We start from the raw sequence: 16,848 nt of genomic DNA on the forward strand, positions 1-16,848 counted from the left end.
AAATAGGTTTATAGAAGGGTCTAAGCTACCATAAGTCACGACAGCTTTATCAAAGTGATAATGAGCGTTTTAGCTCTAATATGCGATTATGAATACCATTTTTTTACAAGCGTATATTAGCAATGTTTTAAATCTCCGCTAAGTCATTATGAATAAGATAGTTAATTACTGGGAATTAGAACACTAATACCTCTAGATAACGATGGCTGCCGAATAGAGGCTGCTCAGAATGCTTGATTCTTAAGAATTCGGACAGGCACTGCTGTATAGTGGTCAAGGTAAAACGTAACCTTTGGGTGAAGTCTTACTTCTATCGCTAATATTTCTAAAAAAATAAACCAATCTAAGAAACAATTTTGACATCAGTCTGATAAATCTTGACTATGACCTCTTCTCTTTCCAGGAACACCTAAACGAACTGATGTCGGAAATGCCGTCTGTAGACTCCGCAAAGTTGGAGCAGTTGATGTCTGCAGCATATGCTCTGATCAGCACCGAGCTGCAGCAAGTCAGCCTACCTGACTTCCCCATTGACAACATCCATACAGCCGCCACGGTTTTGGTGAGTCACTTCTTATTATCTATATAATATTAAAGTGTTTTTTATATAAGAGTGGCAAACGGGCAAGAGGGTCACGGAATGGGTAGCGTTAGGCAAACGCCCATTAACATCCGCAACAACAGGTGTCAAGAGATACGTTGCCGGCCTTTAAGGTGGGAGTATGCTCTTTTCTTGAAGGTCCCTAAGTTGTATCAGTGCGGGAAAACAGCAGCCGCTAATTGATTGTACAAAGTGGCTGTGCGAGGCAAGAAATTTCTTGCAAAACGCGCGGTTGTGGAATGCCAAATTTTAGCTATTTAGTATTTGACGTAATGTACTGGACAATTCGTGGAATTCGGCCGCTGGAATCAAGCCGAACAGCTCCTCTGAGCACTCCCCGTCATAAATGCGGTAGAAGACGCAGCGAGAACCCACATTTTGATCTTGATCGTCGAATGATTCGAGCCGCTCTTCGTTGTATGCGGTCAAATGGAAGAAGTTGGTACTGGAGAGCGCCTCGGTATTTTTGTTAATCGGTAGCTGAGAAAATAACCTCTTTAATCTGCAATGTCCCTTTAATCTTCGTATCGAATTGTGTCGTCCGCTGTTTGTCTGATATTTTGACTCTTGTAAAAACGAGTTCTAGTTTTTCGTTTAAGCTTTCTGCACATCTTCTTTATGTACACTAACCCGTGTCTAACAGTGTTCTTAGAAAAGGATCTAACATAAATAAGTATAGCACTAGTGTTAAAGTTAATTTTCTACCTAGGGCAGGCAGTCTACAGATTGCATATACGAAGCAAGCAGCGTTTCATACAACTTATGTCGTACTGTCGGACTAAAGCGCAACTACGACTCCTTAGATCTACAGTGCCTAACTTGCTAGATAACCAATGCACGACCCTGCTACAGTAAATACTCTCTCCAGACTAATTAAAATTAGCGCTAAGCTAGCAACATTAATTTGGACTACAACATTGTTAAAACATGCATATTTCAGACATTGGCTTAAATAAATCATTTCAAAATCGAGTGATTATACTCGCTTTAGTTCTTAAACAAAATATGTTTTTTTTTTTTTTATGAAAATAAGAGACGAGACGAGCAGGACGTTCAGCTGATGGTATTTGATGCGCCCTGCCCATTACAATGCAGTGCCGCTCAGGGTTCTTGAAAAACCCCAAAAATTTTGAGCAGCGCTACGATTGCGCTCGTCAACTTAAGACATAAGATGTTAAGTCTCATTTGCCCAGTAATTTCACTAGCTACGGCGCCCTGCAGAGCGAAACGCAAAAAAAATGTTATTTACTGTCTATTGTTGGGAAGGGTCTATAAATTTATTGCATTCCTTCAGATTATGTGGCGTGATTGTATGATATTTATCCGTTTTTTCGTTGTTACTTCGACTATAAACAATGGAAATCATTTCATTCTAATGACAGACCTACGATAGAAAACCATTTAATTAGTGGCAGGCTTCTTTGCAACACCACAACGTCGCCTATGAACCCTGCCGTGTAGCAGTAATGTGTAAGCATTATTGTGTTTCGGTCTGAAGGGCCCCGTAGCTAGTGAAATTACTGGGCAAATGAGACTTAACATCTTATGTCTCAAGGTGACGTGCGTAATTATTGTAGTGCCGCTCAGATTTTGTGGGTTTTTCAAGAATCCTGACCGGCACTGCATTTTAAAGGGCAAGGCGTATCAATTGCCATCAGATGAACGACTTGCTCGTCTCGTCCCTAATTGTCATAAAAAACGAACTTAAATAAAATAATCTATATATATATAAAAATGAATTGCTGTTCGTTAGTCTCGCTAAAACTCGAGAACGGCTGGACCGATTTGGCTAATTTTGGTCTTGAATTATTTGTGGAAGTCCAGAGAAGGTTTAAAAGGTGAATAAATAGGAAAATGCTGCTAAATTAAATAAAAACAACAAATCTGTTTTTCCTTTGATGTGTCCATACATAATTTCTATGAGAGAATTTATTGACGCACGGTCTGACAGTTCTGCTGTGAAACAATTTCATTACGACAGCAGGGTGCATATTTTACGATGTAATTTTTGATGTTATGATATATTATTGACAAATTCATATATAAACATTATTTTATTTATTATATACAGAACATGGTCTGTCGGGTCAGCTAGTTATAAATATTAATTGTTGTAGATTTTTTTTTTGAGAATATTTAAACCGTTAATATACTAGATACATACACTTCAATCACTTTGTATTGTTATAAAGCTATAGACACTATTAACGTGAATAAAAGGCGCGAGTAAGTCACACGATACATTGCTATAATAAATATCATTTTATTGCCCTCGAAGTAGACAAAATCTACTTTCATGCCTATTTTTTATCGACATGAAATGAATATTTGTAGTGACAATACATAACCGTTTACGCTGAATTATATACCCCTGAATTCTGTTTCGATAAAAATGATGTCTAATGTTGGCGTAAATATAGAATTTGAATACTATAGGTTTAGAAATTCTCAAAGGATAATATTACTATTAGTATGGTTATTTAAACACTAATGTGTTATTAAAAACAAGTTGAACATGTGTTGAATACTTGTTTAAAAAAAAACTACGCTAAAACAACCGACTTTAAAAACTGAAAAGTATAAAATAACTTAAAATTTAGTTTAATGCACCTCTTATGCAAACCTTTACCTTTAATATTAATAGAATTCTATTATTTACATGTTCTTCCTATTGATAGGTTTTAAGTAGGTGCAAAGCCTTAAAAAAAATAAAAATGAATACTGTAATTATTCAGGATGTCTGGCCGCGCGTATCTGTCTGCGTGGGTGGTTTTGTTCTAGACGAAGCTGTCCTGCTCAAAGTCACGCGTGGCGAGTGTAGGCACCTACTATAACATTTGGCTTAGCACCGACTCCAAAGCTTCAGTATGTAGCACATACAAATAATAGTATTTTATTAATATTGAAGGTAAAGGTTTGCATAAGAGGTGTATTAAATTAATTTTTTAGTTATTTTATACTTTTCAGCATTTGAAGCCGGTTTTTTTAAACGTAGTTTTGTTTTTATTTTTTACTTTTAAGTGTCATTTAATAATAATTATAATATATAATCTATCAGAACGAAAACTCCTAAAAAGGCCGTACACAAAAAACAATTATATCATCCACATAGACAAAAAAAATCATAAAAAATGTTTATAAAATGAAAACTACTGGACCAAACTATGTAAAATTCCTATTCCTCATCGACCTAAAGAAGAATTACGTAAATCGGATCATGAATCTCAGCGTAATCGGTGTACATACATAAACAATACCGATCGAATCGAGAGCCTCCTCCTTTTTGAAGTCGGTTATAAAAGTTCTATTACAAATCTGTGTCTTTCTGTTGTTTAGTTTTCTACAATCTTTACACATTGCATAGGTCTTAGATTAATAAAAGTATATATTGTTTGACATTATTTATATTGAGTCGAAACTTCTGCTTATTTTTTCTTAAGCTAAGTAAGGTGTGTCTAACGGTTTGATCACATTCATATTTTTAAGCTATTGCATAGCTTTTATCGCGGACCTTGAGCGTGGAGACCGAATCCAGAAATTCCGTAACGAAAATAACCTAACACTTACTTACTAGATCTATATAGATATTTCTGTTTTTTGTGCAGAAGGTCTCAGGTTCGAGCCTGGGGTACGTCTTGATTTTTTTTAATTTCTTTATTTTTTTTATCACGTTTTTTAATTTTTAATATTATCACAACCATTTTTATTTAATTTCACCTGTCCCGTTGTCGGTCTGTAATGAAATCTTACAAGATAAATTTTACTCACTTCCCGTTTGCTTTTTTTTAAATTAATTTTATCAAAAACAAATACTGAATAAATAAACTAAATAAATAATTATAATTGCATAAGTTGATAAAAATGCTATGCAATAGTTTTACCGCGGCAGTCCCCGAGTGCCACACGTCTTTTTTTTTAACTTTCACTCTATTTTCTGGAGATTTTGGCTCAGTTTTCATTCATTGATTGACATTGGAAGTTTTCTTGCATGTTCTATTTCGAAGTGTTTTTATTTATTCCAAAATATTCATATAGAAGTTTTAGATGCTAGTTTTCTAGAAACCAGTGGGAGGCTCCTTTGCACAGGAAGCCAGCTAGATTATGGGTACCTCAACGGCGCCTATTTCTGCCGTGAAGCAGTAACGTGTAAACATTACTGTGTTTCGGTCTGAAGGGCGCCGTAGCCAGTGAAATTTCTGGGCAAATGAAACTGAACAATTTCTGTCTCAAGGTGACGAGCGCAATTGGAGTGCCGCTCAGAATTTTTGGGTTTTTCAAGAATCCTGAGCGGCACTACGTTGTAATGGGTAGGGCGTATCGATTACCATCAGCTGAACGTCCTGCGCGTCTCGTCCCTTATTTTCATAAAAAAAGCATGTCTGGTGGTTTATTGAGGTCGGATCCTACGCTTTCCTTACGTGTTAGACCGCAGCATAGTATGTTTGAAGTTTGAGAAGTGTAATAAATCAAATCAATCGAAACAATATCACGTTAAGGACGCGTTCTCAAAACAGAGAGGTATCGAATCGCACCACTACACTGACACCGCTCAAACACATACACGTACTTAAAGTTAATAGTGGGAATCAAATGAATTTGATACTTTAGCAAGTTTGAATTTTGTTGTTTTTTTTAATACATATGTATTTTTGATAATTGGTTGGTGTATTCATTTAGTAGTTAAATATTGAAACTTTAGATGGCAGTTCCGTCGCATAACGTCGTGTGCAGTAAACGCAGTTTTTTTTAAATCCAAGATGGCCGCCATGAAATATATGATTTCAGCAATATGGGTATCGTATCCAAGGTTATCGAGGGTGCAGAGAACGATTTTGGGATCATTTTTGAAATCCAAGATGGCCGCCACGCAAAATTATGATTTCAACAAAATGGGTATCGGATCCGAGGTTATCGAGGGTGCAGAGAACGATTTTGGGATCATTTTTGAAATCCAAGATGGCCGCCGCGAAAAATTATGATTTCAGCAATATGGTTATCGTATCCGAGGTTATCGAGGGTGCAGATAACGATTTTGGGGTCACTTTTGAAATACAAGATGGCCGCCGCGCAAAATTATGTTTTCAACAATATGGATATCGTATTCGAGGTTCTCGAGGGTGCAGAGAACGAATTTGGGATCATTTTTGAAGTGAAACTTCTGTGAGAGTAAAATTTTTACGGATGAAACGGAATAATGTATCACGAAAATGAAGGACGTTTTTATCCAAGAAGAGGGGAGGGAGATTGAGTCTGATTGAGATAGAGTGAGAAAATGCGAATGTAGTATGAAGCAGATGTTACCGCTATGAAGTAAAACAAATTCACTACTAGCATTGTATCATGTAGGTTTAGCGCGCGGCCGCGAGTAAGTAGAACATCTTCCCTACTAGCTTTGTATTGTGCAGGTTTCATGAGTAATAATAATTAGTAAAACATCTAATAATTTCTAATATTGAGAAAAATCAATTGGTTTAGAGAACAGATTACGATATTTATTAATATAAACGAGATTTAAAAATTGGTTTTCACAAATAAGTTTCAATTCTGACATGTGTACTTTGTACGCACGCCATTTCTTGTGTTGTCTGGTGCTTCCTCCCTAAGGACACCTCCCCTACAAGTGGAGTTGAAAAAAATACTGGAGACTAACCTTATGGGGTATCGTTGGATAGGTCTTTGAAAGTTAGATTCAGGTTTGATACATGACATTTCCTTTGGTCTTTTGAAAATAATGCGGGATTAAGGAAGATATACGTTACATTTATGTAATAGCTTATACCTTATGATTACAATATCTATTGAAATAACTCTTCTTGACATAATATGGTGGTAATAATTGATAAGAAGGGTAGAGCTTCTTGTGGTTAAAAAGAGGATGAAAATTTTTTGCATGTAGGGTATCATTAGATAGGTCTTCCAAAATAAAATTTTGAGATTTTTTAATTAGATTGGTAACGGAATGTGTTTTGTAAATATTGTGGGTGAAAAGTCGAAACGTAAATATTTATATATTTCAGGAATGAACAATTAATTTAGCATGTGGGATATTGATAGACAGGCCTTTTAAAATAAAATTTAAGTTCATGAATGAATTCTAATTTGGACGATGTAAATGATACCAATGAAGAATATTTTGTAGATTTCATAGGCGCCATCATGGATTTGGATTTTGACCCGATATTCGTTATTGTTGACCCCGAAAACCATGAAAACGACACCCATGAAGAGAAGTTAGTAAATTTTGTAGGCGCCATCTTGGATTTCGATTTTGACCCGATATTCGTTATGCTTGACCCCGAAAACAATGAAAATGACACCCATGAAGAGAAATTGGTAAATTTCATAGGCGCCATCTTGGATTTCGATTTTGACCCGATATTCGTTATTGTTGACTCCGAAAACCATGAAAATGACACCTATGAAGAGAAGTTAGGAAATTTCATAGGCGCCATCTTGGATTTCGATTTTGACCCGATATTCGTTATTGTTGACCCTGAAAACCATGAAAATGACACCCATGAAGAGAAGTTAGGAAATTTCATAGGCGCCATCTTGGATTTCGATTTTGATCCGATATTCGTTATTGTTGACCCCGAAAACCATGAAAATGACACCCATGAAGAGAAGTTGGTAAATTTCATAGGCGCCATCTTGGATTTCGATTTTAATCCGATGTCGATTTAATATAGACCTTATATTTAGGGATGAACTTAAAAATCACTAATTCTACAAAAAAATAAGAAACATAATTTTTAGAAAATCTGACTCCTTACAAAATATGTAAAGTATCAAAGACAGTATTGTATAGCTTATACAAAATATTCATGTTCCTACAGCGATCTTTTCGAGTACGAGCTACTGCTTACAACTGACACAGTGTCTACCCACGACGGCGGCCTAGCGCGGACTGACGTTGTTTCGATAGATCTTTCTGTGCAATGCGTACGGAGTGTCAAAATAAAATAACCCTTAATACCACACTTTAACGCTCATGCTTTTCAGAAAACTATATGAATTTTAGACGATTCATTTATATTTTTTTGTGAGATTATTTTATAACATATTCATTAATTTCTTTCCGTGTTTTTGAAAATATTATATCTGCATTCCTTACATAATTTTTAAGAGACAAAATTATGTAAGTAGTAGCAGAAAACTGATCCTGAATGAAGCCCCATTTCGTCAATTTTGTGTGAAGAGGTAACGGATAATCGTTTTTACGACATAAAATATCAAAATTTCAAAGCAAAAATTTCCCGCTAATTGGATATAAAGAAGTAATCTATTTATGGCAATTTTTAGTTTTGTTAGAATTAGTTTCATTTCATCACAAACTCTACCGAAAATTATCTTATTTTTGTCGGATTCGTAAACGCGTCCTTAAACTCGCGATTGTCGCGAGTGGTCGCGGGTTCGAGTCCCGCATCGTTCATAAGTTTTGTTTTCGAATTTAATTTGTGTAATTAACCCCAGAAGTGAGGGTTATCACATTAAAAAAATTAACAAAATGTTTAGATTTGAAAGAGCGACATCTTAAGTCAATTTCCTAATATGGAAATATTGGGGTTGAGCAGCTTATCAACTGTAAAGTAGATCTTGTAGATGAAGCCACAACCTGATAGTTGAACAAGAAATACTAGATTTATCAGCGATACGTCACTCGAACGGTTGGCTAAGTAGAAGAGCGCTCGCACGGAATGTTTAGTGACGTCATGCGGACGACCTATTACTGTATAATCATGGTAGGAGAGGCCAGGAGAACATAAATATGCGCATAGATGCACATAAATAGCGGTGATAGTAATGTCTTTCATAGCGGTTGAAATCATGTGTTTCAGTTTAGAGGTTCATGCACAATGCAGATTTCACTCCTGACAGGTGTACTTTGTACGCACTAATTTTTTTTTGTTTTGTACACTTAGCTTGACTTTTTCCGTTTTATTTATTCAAGACACGTTAATACAAAACTTATTAACATCTGTAGGTACATTGGATAGTAGGTGACACAGCAAACTAAATTTTACGACTAATACTTAATTTCAATAATTTTAAACATTGTTTTTTTTTTTTTTTTTACAGGCGAAAATCCCTAACATTCCAGTGCACAAACTTCTGTACCTCCTGTACCCTTACAAAACGTTCCTATCCAAAGATCACATTAGAAATGTTGAATCTGTCTTACAAAATCTCAAAATAGACCTGAAACCTACCTGTCACATCAATCTACACGGCGTCCAGCTGAAGGAAAACGAAGCGACGTTTGATATAGAAGTTAATAGCAATAAGGCGCAGTTTCCCGTGCCGTGTGGGGGCCGTAGAGTGAGAAGGAATGCGAAGGCTTTCGTAGAAACACAGTATCAGACCCAATTGTTAAATGAGCTTCTGTTGAGCCATAGTGTTGCTGACTTTTGTGTTATTGGTAAGTTCGTTGTATTTTTTTTTGCAAGCATTTTTTTTTGCGGCCAGACAAACGGAAAGGGTTACCCTCCGGCATAACGACGGGAGGGAGTTGGTTAATGTTCATGCATACCAACGCAGCCTGTGTCTGCATTGGCTATGCGGGGCTTACATAAAAAGTGCCTAAGTGCCTACCCACTAAACACCACCTGAGGTTGGCTTTGGGTAAGTGCCCTATAAGCCTTCATCGAAGGCGACCTTCTCTGGGGGAGAGAGAGGCGTAATGTGGTTTGTATGTGTAATGTGGTGTGCGTAAATGTAGTTGTTTTCTTAGCAATCAGCTATCTTTCAATTATGTGTCCAGAAATAACTATTCATAGCATTCGTTTTTATTACTCGTGGCTTTTTAAAGATAATTATATCTGAAGAAATTTACAGTAGCCAGTAGTTACATTTCGAGTAGAAATAAATGAAGTAACAGATAAATTTGATGTTAAGTGGCCTCATCTGTCCGGAATAGTGACAATATCAGCGATAAGGCATTGTGAAATGGGATAATGTCATAATGTGTTACATTATGACATATTCCCACTATATTTCAAACTGTAAGTCAACTCCGCGATTGGACGAAGAAACGATAGGGTGTGGTGTGAAAGGGAGTAACGTCCCCCTCCTACCCGCGACATCCTCGGTCGATCAATTCTCTATTTTGCGTTCCGGACGTAGCGTATATTATGTCTTTCCGCTACCATCTCGCCCCGGCGAAGTGCGTTTTCTGAGCGAAAACGTCTGAAAACCCATATTCATCTGGTCGCTCGAAGGACGTGCTAGATACGGCTTTTCAGCTACTTCAAACCGTCACGACTCGAGTAACCCGTCTCCATTTCGGGACCTTTTAGTAGACCAGTTCAATACGGTTTTATACCAACACACTTCTAATATTGTATTATAAAACCGTATTTACTACGTCTCTGACGCAGCGACAGTGAATTTAATCACAATATACTTGCAACGTGTTAAACTATTCAGCTCTTGCCTTCCTAATTAGTACTACTTCTAAATAATATATTTTGAAAACATACAATAAATAAATTGTACAAATATAATAATGATTACCTTACTTTATTAATCTTTCATGATATGTTGTAAACATTTCATTAGAACGATAAACCTGTTATTGTTCGCAAATAACCAAATTTGTAATAAAGAAATGGTTACTGTGTGTAAAAGAGAGAGATATGTTAATGTAGGCTTTGTTTTAGGATTTTATACAAACTATAAGTCTTTATCTTTACTATCTTAGTTTTGATTTTATTTAAAGTTCAACGAGTGTAGAGCTTGGTAGTTGATGAACATTTATGATAAAGCTTCTCGTTAGTTTATATGAACGTCCACAGATGGCGGTATTACATTGTTAGCGTAATCTACGACGCGCTATTAGAATTTATTGCATAACAGTCACTCTCTACATTCACGTTAGTTCGGGTATCGCTTCTCGGCCTTTTGGCTAAGATCAAAGTGTAGTATCTGTTCTTTTCAGCTTAATATCTGAAAGTTCCCGCATAGCGGGACCAGTATATTAAACTGATTTTTGTAAAATGACGGGGTGTTAGGAGCTCGCTCCACTCCTGTCACGGGTCGGCCCGGCATTGCAGTGCCGCCGGGATTGGCCCACATAATTTAATAAATATTATTTAATATGTACTTTAATTAGGTACCCCAGTTTGATCAGACTGCTTGTTTCATGCTTGTGTAGTATCACTATTATTTATTATTATAGCGTCAATCAGGCTTCAGTCCAAACAAAAGGACACATCGTTAACTTAACGTAAATTGTGAAACAAGCCCAATATATTGCAACCAAATAAATAAACTTACATGGCCGACGTAGGCTCAACCTCTGAGATACACCACAATGATTTAATAAAGATTTATAGTTATATTTATAGTTATAGTATATAAAATCCTAAAACAAAGTCCACAATAACATATCTCTCTCTTTTACACACAGTAACCATTTCTTTATTATAAATTTGGTTATTTGCGAACAATAACAGGTATATCATTCTAATGAAATTTTTAAAAGATATCATGAAAGATTAATAAAGTAAGGTAATAGTTACTATATTTCTACAATTTATTTATTGTATGTTTTCAAAATATATTATTTAGAAGTAGTACTAATTAGGAAGACAAGAGCTGAATAGTTTAACACGTAGTTATATATCCTATCACATAGTGCAACAGAGCCTTAAGCTCTCACGCTGCGGTAGAGCCTCACGCAGCACTTCTCTTATCGGTCGGCCCTTCCGGGCGACTTGTTATTGTAACAGTAGTTGGTAAGATAGTCTTAAGTTACATTCTGCATTTATATTTTAGTTATTAAGATCATTCTTGCATCAAACTCTGTAAGCTCGGGTCGTAAATAATAAACTCTTATTTCGATTCTATAATATTAATTTTAATTTCTATTTTTAAAATCCCAATCGCTCGCTCCCGAAATCTAACTACGTTGCAAGTATATTGTGATTAAATTCACTGTCGCTGCGTCAGAGACGTAGTAAATACGGTTTTATAATACAATATTAGAAGTGTGTTGGTAATAAAACCGTATTGAACTTGGTAAAAGATCCCGAAATTGAGACGGGTTACTCGAGTCGTGACGGTTTGAAGTAGCTGAAAAGAAGTATCTAGCACGTGCCCGTGAGCGAACAGATGAATACGGGTTTCCTGACGTTTTTGCTCAGAAAAGGCGTATCGACGTCGTCGCACTTCGAGGGGACGAGATGATAGCAGAAAGCCATATTATTGGCGTACCGGTACTCATATTTAGCCATATTACGTTCACGAAATGAGGTGCTCCCGTTTTTGTGTTCTCATAGCGCAACACGGTTTAGCTACTGAGTGTAATTTTTAATAAAATTAGAATATTTTTAATATGTTGACCACCTGTGCTATAAATGCCTCAACATCTTATAGAGAGTTTCTGAGAACATATGCATATTTTTACACGTCATTAGCGGCAGAACAGAGTTGACACACTGTTAGTATTTTTACCCATATGGCATCGCAAAACTCCGATGAGATCATATCAGTTCCTGAGACTTGAAAATGAGGTAATCTTTTACATTTTACATCGCAAAATACAATGGTACCCATTGTACTGCTATTTAGCGGCACATAGATGTGGCGGTACTGTATGTAGTGATGTAAGAACACTGCAACACAGCTAGTGAATTTATCTTGAAATTTTTTCTGCTTTAGCCATATCTTAAGAAGAATTTTGTAATGAATACCTATTAAATTGTTAATATCTCACATATCATATATTCTTGATTCTACTCTATATTTTCATATTTTATCTATTAAAAAATCAAATATAAATTCCAAAATAGATAATCAATTGTTATTTACAAGGTATAGCATGTTTTGTAACTTCTAATGTGCCCATACGTACTTGTACTACAAAGTTTTGACACAAATTTTTCAGGACCAAAGGGTTGCGGAAAGAGCCTCGTAGTTAGTCAATTAGCATCCTTATTAGGCTACACGATAGAGCCTATAGTTCTGTACCAGGACATGACCGCTAGAGACCTTGTTCAACAGCGGACTACGCTCGCTAACGGCGACACCGTGTGGAGGAATTCTCCGCTTGTCGAAGCAGCAGTGAAAGGGCACATGGCTGTTCTGGACGGCTTGCATAGGATACATGCCAGTACGTTAGCTGTATTGCATAGGTTTGTAGATACTTATAGACGAATTAAGCTTTCGCTTGTACGTAGAACTCTTGGGCTTAAACTATTCAGTATCATACGAGTAACTGTTTCCAGGAGCCCTAAGCAAAGATCGATTATCTTCACTTGCCTCGGTTCTACCATCGTTCCCTGACTTCTTCTTTGGTACCTGGTCTCTTTTTCGGATTAGATTGCGAAATGTCCTCGATAGCAATAAGCAAATCTACATAAGCAACCTGTCTGATTGCAATAATGCCTCGACCTAAATACCTCAAACTGTGCATGTATATTTACCCACAAATTTAGTTAACACTGAAGACGATGGATATGATGATAGAAGTAATGGTATATTTCAACATAATATGAACGTCCCTAATCTTGATGCGTTTTTTACATGTAATGCTATATACTATTCTTCATGTATTTTACTATTGTAATAGTTATTTATGCAACTGTTGTGTAATAAGCCGAGTGTGATAAAAGTATCACATGAGTGTCTTAATACCTATTATCAACAGTTGCATACAAGCCTTAATCTACACCCTATAATATGTATCCTCTGTAAAAGATTCTGAAACAGTTAGCTTACTGCTAACATTAAAAAAGCCAGTGCTAGTAACCATTACATCATCCAAACGAGTGTTGTACTGAATTTCATTACAACACTCGTTTCGATGATGTAATGATTATTAGGACATTGGTTGTTTTAATGTTGGCAATACGGTAACTGTTTTAGAATCTTTAATAGAGGATTTAAAGCATGGGTGTAGATAAATTAATTTACCAGTGGAAGACTCGTTGCACAGGTTGCCGTTTAGATTATGGGTACCACAATGGCGTCTATTGCCGCCGTGAAGCAGTAATGTGTAAGCATTATTGTGTTTCGGTCAGAAGGGCGCCGTTGCTAGGAAAATTACTGGGCAAACGAGACATAACATCTTATGTCTGAAGGAGACCAGCGCAAATGTAGTGCCGCTCAGAATTTTTGGGTTTTTGCAGAATCCTGAACGGTACTGCATTGTTATGGGTATTACGGGTGTTGGGTGTATTACCATCAGCTGAACGTCCTGCTCGTCTAGTCCCTTATTGTAATCATAAAAAAAAGTACGTGTTTTTTATATGTATAGAACGTTATTGAATCAAATAAATAAAATCAATATTGATTGATAAAACACCCAGGTTGATACACGACCGGGAGCTGCAACTCCACGACGGCACCAGACTACTGCGTCATGACAGATACGACGAGCTCGTCGCGTCCGGCCTCACCCCCCATGATTTGGAACAGAGTGGCGTTAGAAGGATACACCCGGCGTTTAGGTCAGACATTTTTAACTACTTTAGTAAATTTAAAAAAATATAAGTAAAATAAACAAATACACTTTATCAAAATCTTTTATATCATGGCTAGTAGTAGTAGTATTAAAATACGAAGATACAGGAAACGTTCTTAAAATTAATACAAAAGCATCAATACTCACACTTATTTTATCTTGTACCCAGTTTGACATACACATACACAGACACACACACACGCTAACACACACAAACACACACACGCAACACACGATGTGGAAATAGCAGAGGTTAGTCCTCCTCCTTAAATAAAAAAAACCTCTGGAAGAACCAACATCCTATCGTCCGCTCTGTATGTTGGATACAGTTACAAAATAGTCGAACGCATAATACACAGCAGGATCGAAGCAGCAGTCGAACCGCTTCTTGCCAGCAACCAATACGGCTTTCTGAAAGGACGCTCTACCTTTGATGCAATTAGCGTTGTTGTCAAGACAGTTAAGGACGCAATCGCCGAAACTAGATGGAAGGGAGGTACGAAGAAGTACTGTCTGGTATCAACGTTAGACATAAAAAATGCCTTCAATTCCGCCAAATGGGATTTCATTCTTAAAGCTCTCTACGAAATGAAGGTACGAGGATACTTATACTAAGATGGTTGCATGCTACTTTTCTAACAGGTTCTAAAATATGACACAAAGACTGGTCCAAAAACCCAGGGCCCCCGGGCTCAGTACTAGGCCCACTTTTGTGTACAATATCACGTACGACGGATTATTAAAACTAGAACTTCCAAAAGATGTCAAGCTCGTGGCATATGCTGATGATGTGGCCATGGTGGTCGTTGCAAAGCATCTCGATTACGACGAAGCAAATTACCTTCGCATTTGAAACTACCATCGTAAAGATTAGCCACTGGATGAACACTGTTGGACTGCAGTTGGCAGAGCACAAGACTGAGGCAGTACTCACTACTACATAACAGAAGGAAGCGGTTGGAAACCATCACACTGCAAGTCGGAGCACATAAAATCATATCCCAGCCGTCTCTTCGGTATTTGGGCGTTATGATTGATGCCCGACTCAACTTCAAGCAGCAGGCACGGCATGTGGCCAAAGCGTCCGTGGTCAGAGTGAATTTATCAAGGCTGATGCCCAACACAGGAGGACCGAAGAAAGAGGGCGTTACTGACATCAGTAGTAACATCCGTACTCACCTACGGAATCCCTATCTGGGCCGATGCGGTTAAAATTCAGGAAGCACGAAGGAAATCGGACCAGTATATCGGTTGAGTGCTTTAGGCTTTGCCAGTGCTTTTCACACAGTGTCTGATGATGCTGTGAACGTTATTGCCGGGTGCTGCCAATTGAAGTACTAGCGGAAGAACGGAAAACCACCGTAATGTAACGACCACATTAAGCCCTGGAGTACTTGTCAAGGAGGAACGGCTAAATAGTATACGACGTTGGCAATCGAAGTGGGATACCGTGCAAAAGGCATACTGTCTGATTCCACAAGTTGATGTCTGGTTAAACCGAAATCATGGTGAGGTCAATTACTTCCTGACACAAATGATCTCAGGACATGGCTACCTCTATAAATATAAGCATGTGCCCGTCCTGTCCAGGAGTTAGTGAAGATGCAGAGCACGTGTTCTTTACGTGTCCTCGTTTCGATCTATCACGCAGTACCTGGGCAGAGACCCTAACGATGAAAATTCAGGCAGAGTCTTTGATAGAAGCTATGCTTTCACCGGAGGCAGCATGGCAGGCGACAAGCGCTTTTGTGACGGAAGTTCTACAGGAACTCCGTCGGTTGGAAAGAAAGCGGTCGGAAAACAAACCCCGTGACATTAGCAGTAGCTAGAGCCTCCCTCCACAAAGTAATGCCTAGTGGCGGTTCCGTGGGGGAAGAAGAGGTTTTTTAGTCGGTATGGGTGTAGTCACAACATCGAGTCCGACATACCCAGGCTAGGCCCTGATGATTCATAAGAGTATTCTTAGTCCATACCTCTGGAAAAAAAAACACACGCAACACACACACACACACAAAGTCTTTTTAGTGAGTTTGTTCATTATGTATAATATTCGGACGGACCTAGCCTCTGCAACTCAGGGTATCCTCCCGCAGTGGGTAGGGCACAAAACATTCTGTACCATATATTATTAGACTTGAATAAATTATTATTATTGTTATTTATGTAAACTATACCTTCTCGTAAAGTGATCGACCGGATCAGATCAATATTTTTATTCCAGGATTGTAGCGCTTGCCGAACCGCCGGTCATAGGCCGCGGTCAGCACTGGTTGTCCCCGGAAATTCTCAGCCTGTTCATCTTCCACGAGATGAGGAACTTGAGCAAAGACGAGGAACTCTCTATCATGAAAACTCTAGTAAGTATCACATTTGAAAAAATACTAAAACACTTTAATAACTAAAATATTCACTATTTAAAAAATATCAAACTTTTTAAATTTCAGAACTAGACTTTTCGGATAAATCTCATTGAAATTTCTTCGTGTCTTTCAAACAAGCTTATTGCCGATGTTTTATTGTTCACAGAAATCGTATAAAAATCCAATAGTATACGATCTTTCTGTCAAAATTGCAACCGTAACCATATCTGAAAAAATGCAAAATTAAAGTCTTAGCTTGTGTTTGATACCTCATATTTTAACGAATAAATTGGAGTAATTATTGTAAATTGTCTTTGCAGAATGGCGAAATATCGTCGCCGCTACATTCCATAATAAACTTAGCAGATCAACTTCGTAATTCAGAAGACAACACTCTCAGGAACCTATCATCATCTTTATCC

The 16,848-nt window shown here is 37.4% G+C and overlaps 2 protein-coding genes and 1 non-coding gene across 3 annotated transcripts in view; all 3 read left to right on the plus strand.

Annotated features, from left to right (window-relative positions):
* LOC126979629 (von Willebrand factor A domain-containing protein 8-like) overlaps positions 1-14,043 on the plus strand; it is a 39,047-nt gene extending 25,004 nt beyond the window's left edge. Inside the window, exons 6-9 of the mRNA XM_050829066.1 lie at positions 404-562; positions 8,681-9,020; positions 12,489-12,713; positions 13,912-14,043. Of these exons, the coding sequence (XP_050685023.1) occupies positions 404-562; positions 8,681-9,020; positions 12,489-12,713; positions 13,912-13,916 (729 nt within the window). The 3' untranslated portion in view covers positions 13,917-14,043. The remainder of the gene's footprint in view (positions 1-403; positions 563-8,680; positions 9,021-12,488; positions 12,714-13,911) is intronic.
* LOC126979610 (zinc finger protein 33A-like) overlaps positions 1-16,848 on the plus strand; it is a 109,346-nt gene that overhangs the window by 52,571 nt on the left and 39,927 nt on the right. The window lies entirely within an intron of this gene.
* On the plus strand, positions 10,486-10,678 carry LOC126979664 (U2 spliceosomal RNA). Its single transcript, XR_007732862.1, has one exon. It is a non-coding gene; the product is annotated as a U2 spliceosomal RNA (small nuclear RNA).

This window comes from Leptidea sinapis, chromosome 3, assembly GCF_905404315.1.
Source record: "Leptidea sinapis chromosome 3, ilLepSina1.1, whole genome shotgun sequence".
In the NCBI taxonomy this organism is placed as follows: domain Eukaryota; kingdom Metazoa; phylum Arthropoda; class Insecta; order Lepidoptera; family Pieridae; genus Leptidea; species Leptidea sinapis.